Source organism: Rissa tridactyla, chromosome 3 (assembly GCF_028500815.1).
Source record: "Rissa tridactyla isolate bRisTri1 chromosome 3, bRisTri1.patW.cur.20221130, whole genome shotgun sequence".
Classification (NCBI taxonomy): domain Eukaryota; kingdom Metazoa; phylum Chordata; class Aves; order Charadriiformes; family Laridae; genus Rissa; species Rissa tridactyla.
This window is the reverse complement of record NC_071468.1, coordinates 126,271,986-126,286,296: the sequence shown is the minus strand read 5'-3', so window position 1 is coordinate 126,286,296 and position 14,311 is coordinate 126,271,986. Positions and strand designations below refer to the sequence as shown.

The following is a 14,311-nucleotide window of genomic DNA, read 5'->3' as shown; positions in this document are numbered from 1 at the left end:
TTGTAAAGCAGGGAGCTGGTTTCCTGACTGCTTCAGAGCCCCAAAACCCCAGCCCAGCTCCCAGCCCCTGCCCTCAGCTGGGACTCTCTGTCCCCTGCCCTGGTTCCTTCCATCCCCTGCCCTGGTTCCTTCCATCCCCTGCCCTGGCTCCCTCCATCCCCTGCCCTGGCTCCCTCCATCCCCTGCCCTGGTTCCCTCCATCCCCTGCCCTGGCTCCCTCCATCCCCTGCCCTGGTTCCCTCCATCCCCTGCCCTGGCTCCCTCCATCCCCTGCCCTTGCTCCCTCCATCCCCCTGCCCTTGCTCCCTCCATCCCCCTGCCCTTGCTCCCTCCATCCCCTGCCCTGGCTCCCTCCATCCCCTGCCCTAGTTCCTTCCATCCCCCTGCCCTGGCTCCCTCCAACCCCTGCCCTGGCTCCCTCCAACCCCTGCCCTGTATCCCTGCCCCCAGTCCCTGGAGGGCTCAGCCCCTTCCCATACCCCTTCATCACCCAGTGCCACCTCCCAGGGACCCTGTCCCTGCCTTCGCAGCCCTTTGCACCCTTCAGCCTTGTAACACCTCCGCTCTGTGGAGTTTTCCCCCGCCTTCCTGCCGTCCCTGGCAGCTGCCCCGCTAATCCCCACCATCCATCGCTCCCGACAGCCTGGGATTTGCTCCAGGCCAGGGGCCAGCCGAGACCTGCACCTGCTCCCCGCAGCCGCCGCCAGCTCCAGCCCTGCTCCTCCGCAGCCCTAAAAAGGAGAGGAGCCGGCCGCGTTCCTCAGGGACATGTCATATTTTCTCCCTGGGGACACCCGCCGTGCTCCCTGCCGGCTCGCAGCACCCCGAGCGGGAGCCCGTGGCACCCTGACGCTGCTCTCCCTTGGCAGCATCCCTCCTGGGATGCCCCTTTGAGGAGCATCCCCCCGGGGGGGAGGTTTTGGGGGGGCTGCAGGAGCGGGACGGGTGCCGGGATGCTGAGCCCCGTCTGCAGGGAGGGCAGGAGCGTGGCGGGGAGCCTCGCGGGGCCAGGACATGCCACAGAGTCACACATGCCGGTGCGGCGGAGCAAACAGAGCCGCTGTTGAACCTGGCAGCTGCCGGGGCTTTGCTGCATCCCTGGGAGCTGCGCTCTCCTCTCCAACGCATTCCCTTCCCGCGGTGGATGAAACCCCAGGTGGAAAAGGGGTCCGGGGGGGGGGGTTCACCCTCTCTGTCGCCTTCCCAGGGCCTCCCTTTCCTCGCCGGCCGGAGATTCCATATCCCGTCGACCTTCCCCCCGTCCTCAGACGTGCTGGAGATCAGGCAGCGCCTGCTAAAGCCGGGAAAGGGGGGGGCTGGCAGATTGACGGACGCTTGGACGCGCTGCGAGAGCTCATAAACTGCCTTCCCTGGGGAATCGGGGCTAAATATAGCTGCGGGAGGCTGCGCTGGCGCAAGGCAGGCAGGACGGGGCTCGCAGGCAGCGCTGGAGGCTCGCATCCGAAAATCCCGTCCTTGATGCAGGAGGAACGGGGAGATGCGGGCTGCGGGGAGGGGGACGGGGGCGTCTGGCAGAAGATGAAGAGCAGGACAGGCAGATGAGCAGGGCGAAGGCTCGGCGCCCGCCCCGAGGGCAGGGGGATGTGACCCTGGTTTGAAATGCACTGCCTGGCTCTGCTTCGGCCAGCCGGGTGGCATGGCATTGCCTCCGTGTCCCCTCTGCTGCTGGGGAGGGGACAGCAGGCAGCGGGCAGGGAGGGGACACAAAGCAGCAGCCCCTTTTCCATCAGCAAGGGAGGTGGCAGGCTGGCACCTGGCGCTGATGAGAGCAGTGATGTTCTCCAGCAACGCTCTCTGGTGATGTTGTCCAGTGATGCTCTCTGGTGACGCTCTCTGGCAATGCTCTCTCTCTTGTGACGCTCTCTGGTGATGCTCTCTGGTGATGTTCTCCAGTGATGTTCTCTGGTGATGCTCTCTCTCTGGTGATGCCCTGTCTCCTGTGATGCTCTCCGGTGATGCTCTCCGGTGATGCTCTCTGGTGATGCTCTCTGATGATGCTCTCTGGTGATGCTCTCTGGTGATGCTCTCCGGTGATGCCCTGTCTCCTGTGATGTTCTCCGGTGATGTTCTCCAGTGATGCTCTCTGGCGATGTTCTCTGGCGATGCTCTCCGGCGATGTTCTCCAGTGATGCTCTCTGGCGATGCTCTCTCTCCAGTGATGCTCTCTGGTGATGCTCTCTGGTGATGTTCTCTGGCGATGCTCTCTGGTGATGTTCTCTGGTGATGTTCTCCGGTGATGTTCTCCGGTGATGCTCTTTGGCGATGCTCTGTGGTGATGTTCTCTGGTGATGTTCTCCGGTGATGCTCTCCAGTGATGCTCTCCGGTGATGCTCTCTGGTGATGCTCTCTCTCTCCGGTGATGTTCTCTGGTGATGTTTTCCAGTGATGCTCTCCGGTGATGCTCTCTGGTGATGCTCTCTCTCTCCGGTGATGTTCTCTGGTGATGTTTTCCAGTGATGCTCTCTGGTGATGCTCTCTGGTGATGCTCTCTCTCTCCGGTGATGCTCTCTGGTGATGCTCTCTGGCGATGCTCTCTGGTGATGCTCTCCGACTCCCATGGCAGCTGGCAAGGTCCCGCCAGCTCCTCAGGGCTGACTTGGGCAGAGATCCAACAATCCTTGTTTTCACCTCGCCCCGGCCCAGCCTAATCCTTGACCCGGCGAGGCTGCCAGCAGGGTGACGGTGGGGGATGCCGCCTGCCGCCGCCCAGCCGGGATTAGAGAGAGCCGGGGCAGGGCTGGCTGCCGGGGCTCGGGGGCGGCTGCGGGTGCTGGCTCTGGTTTAGCTGCAGTGGGTGCCGGGTCAGGTGTGCTTGTGCCGGCACCCCCAGCCCCCTCCCAGGGCTGAGGGGTCAGTGAGCTGCAGCCCCGGCCCCAGCGCTGCTCCTGCCTGCTCCTGCCTGCTCTTGGCTCCTGGCAATCTGCCGAGGGCAGCCTGTGTCCCAGCCCCTGCCTGCTCCTGGGAGCTCAGGGTGCTGGAGAGGGGGAAAGGGAGAGGGAAGGGGATGGGGAAGGAGGAGAAGAGGAACGGGAAGGAAAAGGAAAAGGAAAAGGAAAAGGAAAAGGAAAAGGAAAAGGAAAAGGAAAAGGAAAAAAGAGAAAGGGAAAGAGAAAGGAAAATAAAAGAAAAGGAGGAGGAAAAGGGAAAGGGAAAGGGAAAGGGACAGGGAAAGGAAAAGGAAAAGGAAAAGGAAAGGAAAAGGAAAAAAGAGAAAGGGAAAGAGAAAGAAAAATAAAAGAAAAGGAGGAGGAAAAGGGAAAGGGAAAGGGAAAGGGAAAGGAAAAGGAAAAGGAAAAGGAAAAGGAAAAGGAAAAGGAAAAGGAAAAGGAAAAAGAGGAGAAAAGGAGGCAAAGGAGGAAAAGGAAAAAGAGAAAGGGAAAGAAAGAGTAAATAGAAGAAAGGGAGGAGGAAAGGAGGAGAAAAGGAGGAAAAGGAAAAAGAGAAAGGGAATGGGAAAAGAAAATAGAGAAGAAGGAGGAGGAAAAGGGAGAGAAAAGCACAAAAAGGAGGAAAAAGAAAAAAGAGAAAGGGAAAGGAAAAAAGAGAAAGGAATGAAAAGGGAGAGGGTGAGGGAGAGGGAGAGGGAAAGGGAAAGGGAAAGGGAAAGGAAAAGGAAAAGGAAAAGGAAAAGGAAAAGGAAAAGGAAAAAGAGGAGAAAAGGAGGCAAAGGAGGAAAAGGAAAAAGAGAAAGGGAAAGAAAGAGTAAATAGAAGAAAGGGAGGAGGAAAGGAGGAGAAAAGGAGGAAAAGGAGGAAAAGGAAAAAGAGAAAGGGAATGGGAAAAGAAAATAGAGGAGAAGGAGGAGGAAAAGGGAGAGAAAAGCACAAAAAGGAGGAAAAAGAAAAAAGAGAAAGGGAAAGGAAAAAAGAGAAAGGAATGAAAAGGGAGAGGGTGAGGGAGAGGGAGAGGGAGAGAGAGAGGGAGAGGGAGAGGGAAAGGGAAAGGGAAAGGGAGAGGGAAAAATAGAAAGGAAAGGGACAGGAGAAGGGAAGGGGAGCAGCTGGTGCCTGGCGGCGAGGGCACCCCTGGCAGCGCAGGAACCTCAGACAGCAGACAGTGGGGCAGGGGGACATGGGGACACGGGAGCCAGCCGCCCTTGTCGCTTGATTCCTTAAAAATCCCCATTTTCCCCATCTCCTGCGCCTCTCCACCCAGCTGCTCTGAGACGGGCCATAGTGTCATCGAGTCACAGAATGGTTTGGGTGGGAAGGGACCTTTAAAGGCCATCTAGTCCAGCCCCCTGCCTTGGGCAGGGACATCTTCAACTACAGCAGGTCGCTCAGACCCCCGTCCAACCTGGCCTGGGATGTTTCCAGGGGTGGGGCATCCTGGGATGGGTATTTCAGGGAAGAGCAATCACCAATTTCCAAAACCCAAAGGCTGGAGAACATCCCCCAACCCCAGCCAGGGTCCATCAAGCATCCTCCAACCGCCCCCACCCCAACCCAGGGATGCAGCACCTTGTCCATCACCCCCCGCCAGCCCCCCAGCTCCTTTCCCCACGAGACGAGGGCTTTCCCCCTTCTCCGGCCCCCTCCCCTTCATTTTTATTTGGAGACCCCCTTGTCCCCCCAGCCTGCCCAGCCATCCGTGGTCACTCCTTGTGCCTGAGGGAGAGGATGGCACCAGTCAGGGTTGGGATTCACCATTAGCAACTCAGCTGGGGAAGCGGTTTGGGGCACTGCACCCCACCTCGGACCACCAAGCTGATGCCGCTCTGTGGCTTTGCTCTCCAGGTTACGGCCATGCAGCCCCCAGCACGGATGGGGGCAAGGTCTTCTGCATGGTCTACGCCCTGCTGGGGATCCCCCTCACCCTCGTCATGTTCCAGAGCCTGGGTGAGAGGATCAACACCTTCGTCAAGTACCTCCTCCACCGCATCAAGAAGTGCCTTGGCATGAGGCGGGCGGAGGTGTCCATGGCCAACATGGTCACCATTGGGTTCTTCTCCTGCATCAGCACCCTCTGCATCGGGGCAGCCGCCTTCTCCTACTACGAGCACTGGAGCTTCTTCCACGCCTACTACTACTGCTTCATCACCCTCACCACCATCGGCTTCGGGGACTACGTGGCCCTGCAGAAGGATGAAGCCCTCCAGAACAAGCCGCAGTACGTGGCCTTCAGCTTCGTCTACATCCTGACGGGGCTGACGGTCATCGGGGCTTTCCTCAACCTGGTGGTGTTGCGTTTCATGACCATGAACGCCGAGGACGAGAAGCGGGACGCCGAGCACCGGGCGCTGCTCACCCGCAACGGGCAAGCCAGCAGCATCCATGCCACGGACACCACCTCGGCCGTGCCGGCGGCGGCGGGGGGCGGCGGGGGCAGCGGGGGAGGCTTTCGGAACGTCTACGCCGAGGTTCTCCACTTCCAATCCATGTGCTCGTGCCTGTGGTACAAGAGCCGGGAGAAGCTGCAGTACTCCATCCCTATGATCATCCCCAGGGACCTCTCCACCTCGGACACGTGCGTGGAGCAGAGCCATTCCTCGCCCGGCCGTTGTCCGGAGACCCCCTCCAACAGATGCTTCTGCAATGCCCGCCGGTCGGCCATCAGCTCCGTCTCCACCGGGCTCCACAGCCTGACGGCTTTCCAGGGGCTCATGAAGCGCCGCAGCTCTGTGTAGCCCCTTCTCCATCCCCGCCCGCGGCCCAAGGACCCCCCCACCTCGGCCAAGGAACCTTCTGGTCACGGCAGGAGGAGACCACTCCAGGGTCTGGCTGCAGAGGGGGGAGACAGCGGGCTGGGACCCCCGGGGTGGTCCGTGCTCCTCTGCCGGGATTCTGGAGGGACGAAGGAGCAGCGCCGAGGCTGCCCCCCGGGTCTCCTCCGCAGAGAGAAGAAGGGAGCTGCTGGTTTTGTTTTATTTTATTTTTAACTTAAATTAATTCTATTTTATTTTATTTTACCAAAAAAAAAAACCAAAAGAAAAAACCCACAAAAAAAAACCAAACCACTCCTCGAAAATGTGAAACTTGGAGAGCTGGAGAGGGTTTTTAACCTGATGGGGTGGGTGCCTGGGGGGGGGTCATACCCCTGCACCTCCCGCCGGGATAACCACCTCTGTGGAAGGGGCTGGGGACCCCCACGGCCCCACGGCGGCCCCACGGCGGCCCCACAGCAGCCCGAGCGTGCGAGGCTGTGTGCGATGGCACGGCCATGAAGCCGGACGCGTGACTTGATGTGCACCGGGGGGGACGCGGGGAGAGAAGGAGGTGGGGGGCTCCCGGCACCCACCGCGGGCACCAAGGGGGGGTCCCGTCCCCTCCATCCTCTGCCTCCTCCGGCGCCGCCCGGGGGAAGAAGGCGAGTCGCCGCGGGGCGAGGGATGCCCCGGCCGAGGCGAGCGCGCGTCAGTGGGCAAATCAGGCTAAGAGGGGCTTAGACGGAGCCTCCTCCACCGCTGGGCGCAGCAGCCGGCCCCCGCGGCCGAGAAAACAAGCCGTGAGTCACGTAGGCGGCCGGAAAGGCCCCGGCAGCCCTCCGAGAGCTCTGAACCCCTTTTTTTGGGTGGGCAAAACGGGGATTTTTGCCGGAGCCATCCCCCCCGGAGGCAGGATGGGCAGCGGCAGCGCGGGACTGGGGGGGTCTCCATCCTCCCCCGTGGTCCGTGGAGACTGGATGGACCCCGGTCTCCATCCTCCCCCACGGCAGCTCTGGGGCCGGAGCCGTGACCCTCGAGGAGCTTTTTTTGGGGACAACCCGGGGCATTATAAGACTTTTTCACCCTTCGTTCTCCTCCACACCCCCTTGCGACCCGCACCCCGAGCCCGGAGCAGGGGGTGTCCCCAGGGCTCCCCCCATCTGCCCACCCAGCACAACCCGGGGGGTCACCTCCATCGCGGCCGACCCGTCAGGGCAAGAGGGGGGCGAAAACTTCTTCCTTTGCCCCCCAGCCCCCACGGGGAGCACCCCCATCGCCCCCCCAGGACCCCGCTGCCCCCCCTGCCAGCACCCGAAATGCAGGCTGTCTCCCAGCCAGCGGGGACGCCGGGGGACACCGTGACATTGCGCTGGCCCTTCTTTGAGCCCCGGGGGGTGTCAGTGGGGACTGTGGGGACAGGCGAGGCGCCCAGCCCGCCCGTTCCTTTTCTCACCTTTTAACAGAAGCAAACCAACGCATTTCTGATACTTGATGACCTGTACATACTGTTAGATACCAGAGAGGATATTTATTATAAATGACGCTACCATCGTATCTATAGAAATCTATAAATATCTATCGGAAAGGGAGTCTGGGGAGGGGGGGGGGAAACTTGTTGACGGGCTCCAGGGAATTTCCTTTTCGGTCTCTGCATCTTTCTCATCCTTAGGGCACCCGCGGGGAACCGCACTCCCCACCCCCCCACCCCCCCCCGGGAAGGTTTCTCTGGTTCTCATGCCAAAGTCTATTTGTACCGCTGAGTTACTTTCCTGAGCGAGAGAAATAAAGGCTGGTTCGAAACCTCGGCGCCGCTTCGGCTCCTTCCCTGGGGCGCTGGGTGAGGACGAAGGGGCTGGGAGCGGGGGGTCCCGCACCGCAGCTCTTGCCCCCCTCTCTGCGGGGAGCGGGAAGTGGGAGAATTCCTTGGGGATAAGGCCGTGTCCCGACTTTTCCCGCGGGCGAGGGAGAGGGGGAAAGGAGAAGCTCAGCTTTGAGCTCCGCCGGCCCCACAGCATCCTCTGGGGGGCTCAGAAGGTGAAGAACCTCGGGCTGCCTCTCCCAGCCCACCCTCACCCACTGGCGCGAGGCTGGAGGGGGCCCTGCAGCCGCTTCTCCCACCCCACAGAATCACAGGATCCCAGACCGGCAGGGGTTGGAAGGGACCTCTGGACACCATCCCGTCCAACCCCCGGCCAGAGCAGGGTCACCCAGAGCAGGTGGCACAGGAACGCGTCCAGGCGGGGTTGGAATGTCTCCAGAGACGGAGACTCCCCCACCTCTCTGGGCAGCCTGTGCCAGGGCTCTGCCACCCTCACAGCAAAGAAGTTCCTCCTCGTGTTGAGATGGAACTTCCCACGGTCAAGTTTGTGTTTGTTACCTCTTGTCCTGTCCCCGGGCACCACTGAGAAGAGCCTGGCCCCATCCTCCTGACACCCCCCCTTTCAGTATTTACAAGCGTTGATAAGGTCCCCCCTCAGCCGTCTTTTTTCCAGACTGAAAAGACCCAAATCCCTCAGCCTTTCCTCATCAGAGAGATGTTCCAGTCCCCTCAGCATCTCGGTAGCCCTTTGCTGTCCCCTCCCCAGCAGTTCCCTGACCTTCTTGACCCAGGGAGCCCAGAACTGGCCCCAGTGCTCCAGCTGTGGCCTCCCCAGGGCAGAGCAGAGGGGGAGGATGACCTCCCTCCACCTGCTGGCCACACTCTTCTTGATGCCCCCCAGGATGCCATTGGCCTTCTTGGCCACGAGGGCACATTGCTGGCTCATGGGCATCCTGTTGTCCCCCAGGACTCCCAGGTCTCTTTCCACCGAGCTGCTCTCCAGCAGGTCACCCCCAACCTGTCCTGGTGCAGGGGGTTATTCCTCCCCAGGTGCAGCACCCTACACGTGCCCTTGCTGAATTTCATAAGTCTCCTCTCTGCCCAACTCTCCAGCCTGTCCAGGTCTCTCTGGATGGTGGCACGGCCTCCTGGTGTGTCAGCCACCCCCCCCAGCTTTGTGTCATCGGTGAACTCGCTGAGGGTGCACTCTGTCCCCTCGTCCAGGTCATTGATGAATATATTGAAGAGGACTGGGCCCAGTACTGACCCCTGGGGAACACCACTCGTCACTGACCTCCAACTAGACTCTGTGCCCCTAATCCCCGCCCTCTGAGCTCTATCATGACCCAAAAGCCCCCCAGAAGGCCCCCAAAACCCAGCAGAACCATATCCCTCCTCCTCCTGCCCACAGCAGCATCTCTGCAGCCTTCGCTCCATGGCACAGGCTGGAGACCTCCTCCTGCTCCGTACGACTTCCAAGAAGCCCCCAAAGATTGCAAGCAGTTGCCATCTGCTGGGTGACCCAGAGAGGAGGACAGGGCTGAGCCCCCCTGTCTCGTCCTGTGTGGGGAAACTGAGGCACGGACAGGAGACGCACAAAGAGGAGAGCTGGGGGTACCTGGAATGACATTTGGGCATCTGGGTGCAAACCTCCAGGGGGATTTGGGCATCGTTGATGGCTGGGGTGCACCAGGATGGACGGGGATGTGCCACCTCCATGGCTGGGGCCACCAGCAGAGCTCAGGGCTGCTCTCCTGTCTTTGAGTGGATAAAACCTTCTCCCTCCAAACCCAGGTGAGAGCCACCACCTAATCTAATAACGCTAAGCCTGCGAAGAGCAGATCTCTCTTGGCAGCAGCCGATGGAAAGAGAAGCTCATCCAAGCAGCAGCTCTCACCCTGCCCGAGGGTGCACCCATGGGTGCTTCCCCGGCCTTGGGTCCCTCTGTGAACCTTTCCCTCCTGCCCCTGGCATGCAGCTGGAGCGGGTGGAGGTGTCCCTCCATCATCCTTCACCCGTGATGCTTCCCATCCGGAATCCATAGTGCTGAGCTCGCTGGAGGTTTGGTCTGATCCAGGACAACCTTTCCCAGCGTGTAACTGGTCCTCCAGGCTCCCAGTCCACCGCAAGCACCCGCCAACCTGCCCAGCGCTGCACAACCCCCTGGTACGACAGCAGCTGGGGACCAAGTCAGTGATGGGTTGGGGTGGACCTGCTGGGATGCTGCTGGTGGCACTGGACTGGAAGTGCTGGAGATGTCCAGAGGGGCCTGGAGAGAATGGAGGAGTGGTCAGAGGGGAACCTCAGGAAGTTTAGAGCACAGGTCTGGTGAGGAGCGGCTGAGGGAGCTGGGGGTGTTCAGCCTGGAGAAGAGGGGGCTGAGGGGAGACCTTCTCGCTCTCTACAGCTCCCTGAAAGGAGGGGGTAGCCGGGGGTGTCGGGCTCTTCTCCCAAGGAACAGGCCATGGCACAAGAGGAAACGGCCTCAAGTTGTGCCAGGGGAGGTTTAGGATGGATATTGGGAACAATTTCCTCCTGGAAAGGGTTGTGAAGCATTGGAAGAGGCTGCCCAGGGCAGTGGTGGAGTCGCCATCCCTGGAGGGATTGAAAAGCCGGGCAGACGTGGTGCTGAGGGCCATGGGGTAGTGGTGGCCTTGGCAGGGTTGGGTTGGTGGTTGGACTCGATGATCTGAAAGGTCCCTTCCAACCAAGACAGCTCCATGATTTGACGAGGAGAAGTGCGAAGTCCTGCTCCTGAGGAGGAACAACCCCATGCAGCAATGGCTACCCAACTGGAAAGCACCCTGGCAGAAGAGGACCTGGTGGGCACCAGGTTGACCATAAGCCAGCAACATGCCCTTGCTGCGAAGAGTGCTGAGGCTATGCTGAGCTTCATCAGGCAAAGTATTACCAGTAGATCGAGGGGGGGGGACCCTACCCCTCTGCTCAGCGCTGGCGAGGCCGCATCTGGAGTGCTGGGTCCAGTGCCGGGCTCCCCAGTCCAAGAGGGACAGGGACAGACTGGAGAGAGCCCAATGAAAGACCATGAAGAGGATGAAGGGACTGGAGCACCTGTCCAAGGAGGAAAGGCTGAGGGAGCTGAGGAGCAGAGAAGGCTCAGGGTGGGTCTCACCATGGCTGTAAGAACCTGACAGGGAAGAGGATGGAGCCAGGATCTTCCCAGTGGTGCCCAGTGACAAGCCAAAAGGTTCGGTCACCTCCAGCATGTCCCCCAGCCCCACCGTCCGCTTCGGGAAAGCGGAGAATCCCCAGGGGGGCAATGGGAACCTGCAGGGGCTGGTCCTCTCCAGCGGGCAGGTCGCAAGGGGATGGGGTGGGAGCTGGGACCCCCCCCCGTGGCAGGGTACTGCCATGTCCCCAGGGGGTTCAGGGCCACCCGAGCCACCCGCCCCCACTGCCTCATCCCGGGTGATTTTTCTTTGTTTCTCTCTCTCAGCACTTAAATTTTCCTTGTCAGCCGTCACCCAAATATTTACAGTCCGAGGGAGGGACTTAAAATTCCTCCCCGGTATCGAACAGCACCACGGGGGGAGCTCAGCCCCGGCGGCCGGGACTCATCCAGGCCCTGAGGAAGAGGAGGAGAGAGGGGTGGGGAGCGAAGGCCACTACCCCAGCCGAAAAGGGGGTAGGGAAGCAAGGAGAGAACGGGGAAAATGGGGGTTTTGGTGGGAGAAAAAAGAAAAATAAATGAAAATTCACATTGGTCTGGGCTCTAAAGCCATTTTTGTAAATAGGAGTTTAATTTTTAAAAAAAAAAAAAAACTTATTAAACGTTTCTGTTTTCCCTTCCCAGCTCATTACACCCGGTGAAAAGCTCCGGCTGGGGAAGGGGAAACCTTATTTTTATTACCCTGACCTTTTCCCCATCCCACGCGTGGCTCTGTCGCCCTGCGCCGGGGGCCTGTGGGTGCTGAGGGTGTCCTGAGGCTTGGGACCTCGGGGACGGGGACATGCTGGGTGTCACCATTCCCTGTCCCGCCCCGATCTGAATCTGGGGAGAGAGGTGGGAGAGGTGCTGGAGAGGAACCTCCGGATGCAGCCATGGGATGGGAAGTACCATCAGCGCTGGCTTGGGGACCCGGAGCTGTGATGGGGACACTGGGGTGACCAGGGGGGCAGAGGGAATCTGCTGAAGCCGGTGGCATCCCCACCATTGCGTCATCCTCTGTGCCACGATGTCACTCCAGGGTGATGGGGTGGTGTCAGTCCCTTCCTAACCTCGCCGCAGCCCAAAAATTGGGCTGCCGGGAGGAAAAGGGGTGATGGGTGTCCCTAATGTCCCATGTCCTCCCCCCCGTGGACCCCGGGTGGCCCCACATGGGTGTCTGTGTGGGGCTGGCAGCGGTGCGGGAGGGTGGGCACCCATGTGCTCTGCCACCGCTCACCCTCATGTCCTTGGGACACTCACCCGTCCCACGCCCAGGGACACACGGGGGACCACGGGGGACCATCCCCATCCGTCCCGTCCTCCCTGCCCAGTTGGCCCAGCCCGTAGTGTCCCCACGGGTGCCACCGGTGAGTGGCACAGTGGTGGCTTCCCTGCTGTGCCGCCTGCCACCATCGTATTTCCCATATGTCCCATGGGTGAAGGCTGTGGGGAGGGACGGAGGGGGACGGGGGGGGGACAGGGGGTGTTTGTCTTGCTGGCCGGAGTGCGGGGTGATGAGAAATGGCCACGCACTCGGTGGCACCAAAGAAGGAGAAGCCGGCTGAGGAGGCAGCCGCATCCCGCTTCCTTCGCCCCTTCCCTTCGGGCTGCCCAGGGGTCCCCGCCCGGGGGGGGAGCGGGATGAGCTGGCGGGGGGAGTGTCCCCGGGGGTCGCCCGAGGTAGATGCACAGCCCTAACGGCAGTGGGGACCAGCGGCTGCCGGTGTCCCGGTCCCGCGGGGTTGAGGGGGGGACGTTCTGCACTGGCCCTGGTTCGGGAAAAGCCCCCCCACCCCCGACCCCCAGAGCCACCAGAGCCAGAGCTCGCTGCCCCCTGCGTCCCTCCCCGGGGACACATTTCGGTCCCCTCCCCACCACATCCCTCCCCAGGGACAATTTTCGGCCCCCTTCCCATCGCACCCTTCCCCAGGGACGAGTTTTGGCCCCTTCCCCATCGCGTGCCTCCCCGGGGACACATTTCTGTCCCCTCCCCATCGGGATTTTTCATTCCTCTCCCCATCACATCCTTCCCCAGCGACACTTTTCAGCCCCCTCCCCATCGCGTCCCTCCCCAGGGACAAATTTCTGTCCCCTCCCCACCACGTCCCTCCCCAGGGACACTTTTCAGTCCCTTCCCCATCGCATCCCTCCCCAGGGACACTTTTCAGTCCCCTCCTTGTCACATCCCTCCCCAGGGACACATTTTGGCCCCCTCCCCATCATGTCACTCCCCAGGGACATTTTTCAGCCCCCTCCCCATCGCGTCCCTCCCCAGGGACATATTTCTGTCCCCTCTCCATCACATCCCTCCCCAGGGACACTTTTCGGCCCCTTCCCTGTCACATCCCTCCTCAGGGACACATTTTGGCCCCCTCCCCATCATGTCCTCCCCCAGGGACAAATTTCTGTCCCCTCCCCATCACGTCCCTCCCCAGGGACACTTTTCAGCCCCATCCCCATCACGTCCCTCCCCAGGGACACTTTTTGGCCCCCCTCCCCATCACATCCCCCCCCAGGGACACTTTTCAGCCCCCTCCCCATCACATCCCTCCCCAGGGATGAGTTTCAGTCGCCTCCCCACCACATCCCTCCCCAGGGACACTTTTAGGCGACCCCTCCCCATCGCATCCCTCTCCAGGGAGACTTTTCAGTCCCCTCCCCACCACATCCCTCCCCAGGGACACATTTTGGCCCCTTCCCCATCACATCCCTCCCCAGGAACAAATTTCTGTCCCCTCTCCATCACATCCTTCCCCAGGGACAATTCTCGGCCCCCTCCCCACCACATCCCTCCCCAGGGACACTTTTCAGTCCCTTTCCCATCATGTCCCTCCCCAGGGACACTTTTCGCCCCACCCCCCCCCCATCGCATCCCTCCCCAGGGACACTTTTCAGTCCCCTCCCTGTCACATCCCTCCCCAGGGATGAGTTTCGGTCCCCTCCCCGCCACATCCCTCCCCAGGGACACCTTTCGGTCCCCTCGCCATCACACACACCCCCACCAGGGATCCGTTCCCGTCCCCCTCCTCCGCAGCATCCCGGGGCGTGCCCCCCCCCCGCCGCGGGAAGGGTTAACTCCGCGGGGCGCAGACAGCCTTGGCGAAGGCCCTTGGCGTGGGTGTCCCCCCCCTGCCGCCTCCCACGGGTCACGGCCGCCGGGGCTGACGTCGGATGGAAAAACAATTTATCTCCGGCTGGCGGGGAGGCCCGGGGGGGGGGGCGGACCGAGGTTGGGGCGGGGGGGGGGGGCGACGGAGCCAGCTGCTGGGTGTGGAGGGGCCCCACCGGCACCCCTCGGTCAGGGGTGGGTGGCGAGACCCCGGGGGCCAGGGCTGGCCCCCACCGGGGCTGGGGGGAACTGCGCCCCGAGAACAGCCCCGGGGAGCTGGGGGGCGCTGGGGGTCTGCGCCTGGTGCTGCGTCCATGAGCGGGGCTAGTTGGGCATGGCTAGCCCGGGCAGGGCTAGCCCAGGCAGGGCAAGCCCAGGCAGGGCAGGGGTAGCCCACAGAAGGCAGGGGTAGCCCAGGCAGGGCAAGAATACCCCAGGCAGAGGTAGCCCGGGCAGGGTTAGTCCGGGCAGGGCAGGGGTAGCCCACACAGGGCAGGGGTAGCCTGCACAGGGCAGGGATAGCCCGGGCAGGGGTAGCCCGGGCAGGGG

At 61.6% G+C, this 14,311-nt stretch overlaps 1 protein-coding gene across 2 annotated transcripts in view; it reads left to right on the top strand.

Moving 5' to 3' along the window:
* The window catches only part of KCNK3 (potassium two pore domain channel subfamily K member 3), an 18,589-nt gene extending 11,340 nt beyond the window's left edge, over window positions 1-7,249 (top strand). Inside the window, exons 2-3 of one of the 2 annotated variants that reach the window (XM_054194330.1) lie at window positions 2,476-2,592; window positions 4,758-7,249. In XM_054194330.1, coding sequence (XP_054050305.1) covers window positions 2,523-2,592; window positions 4,758-5,647 — 960 coding nt within the window. In that variant the 5' untranslated portion in view covers window positions 2,476-2,522 and the 3' untranslated portion in view covers window positions 5,648-7,249. The remainder of the gene's footprint in view (window positions 1-2,475; window positions 2,593-4,757) is intronic. The other variant, XM_054194329.1, reaches the window with a different exon arrangement.
* The last annotated feature ends 7,062 nt before the right edge of the window (window positions 7,250-14,311 follow it).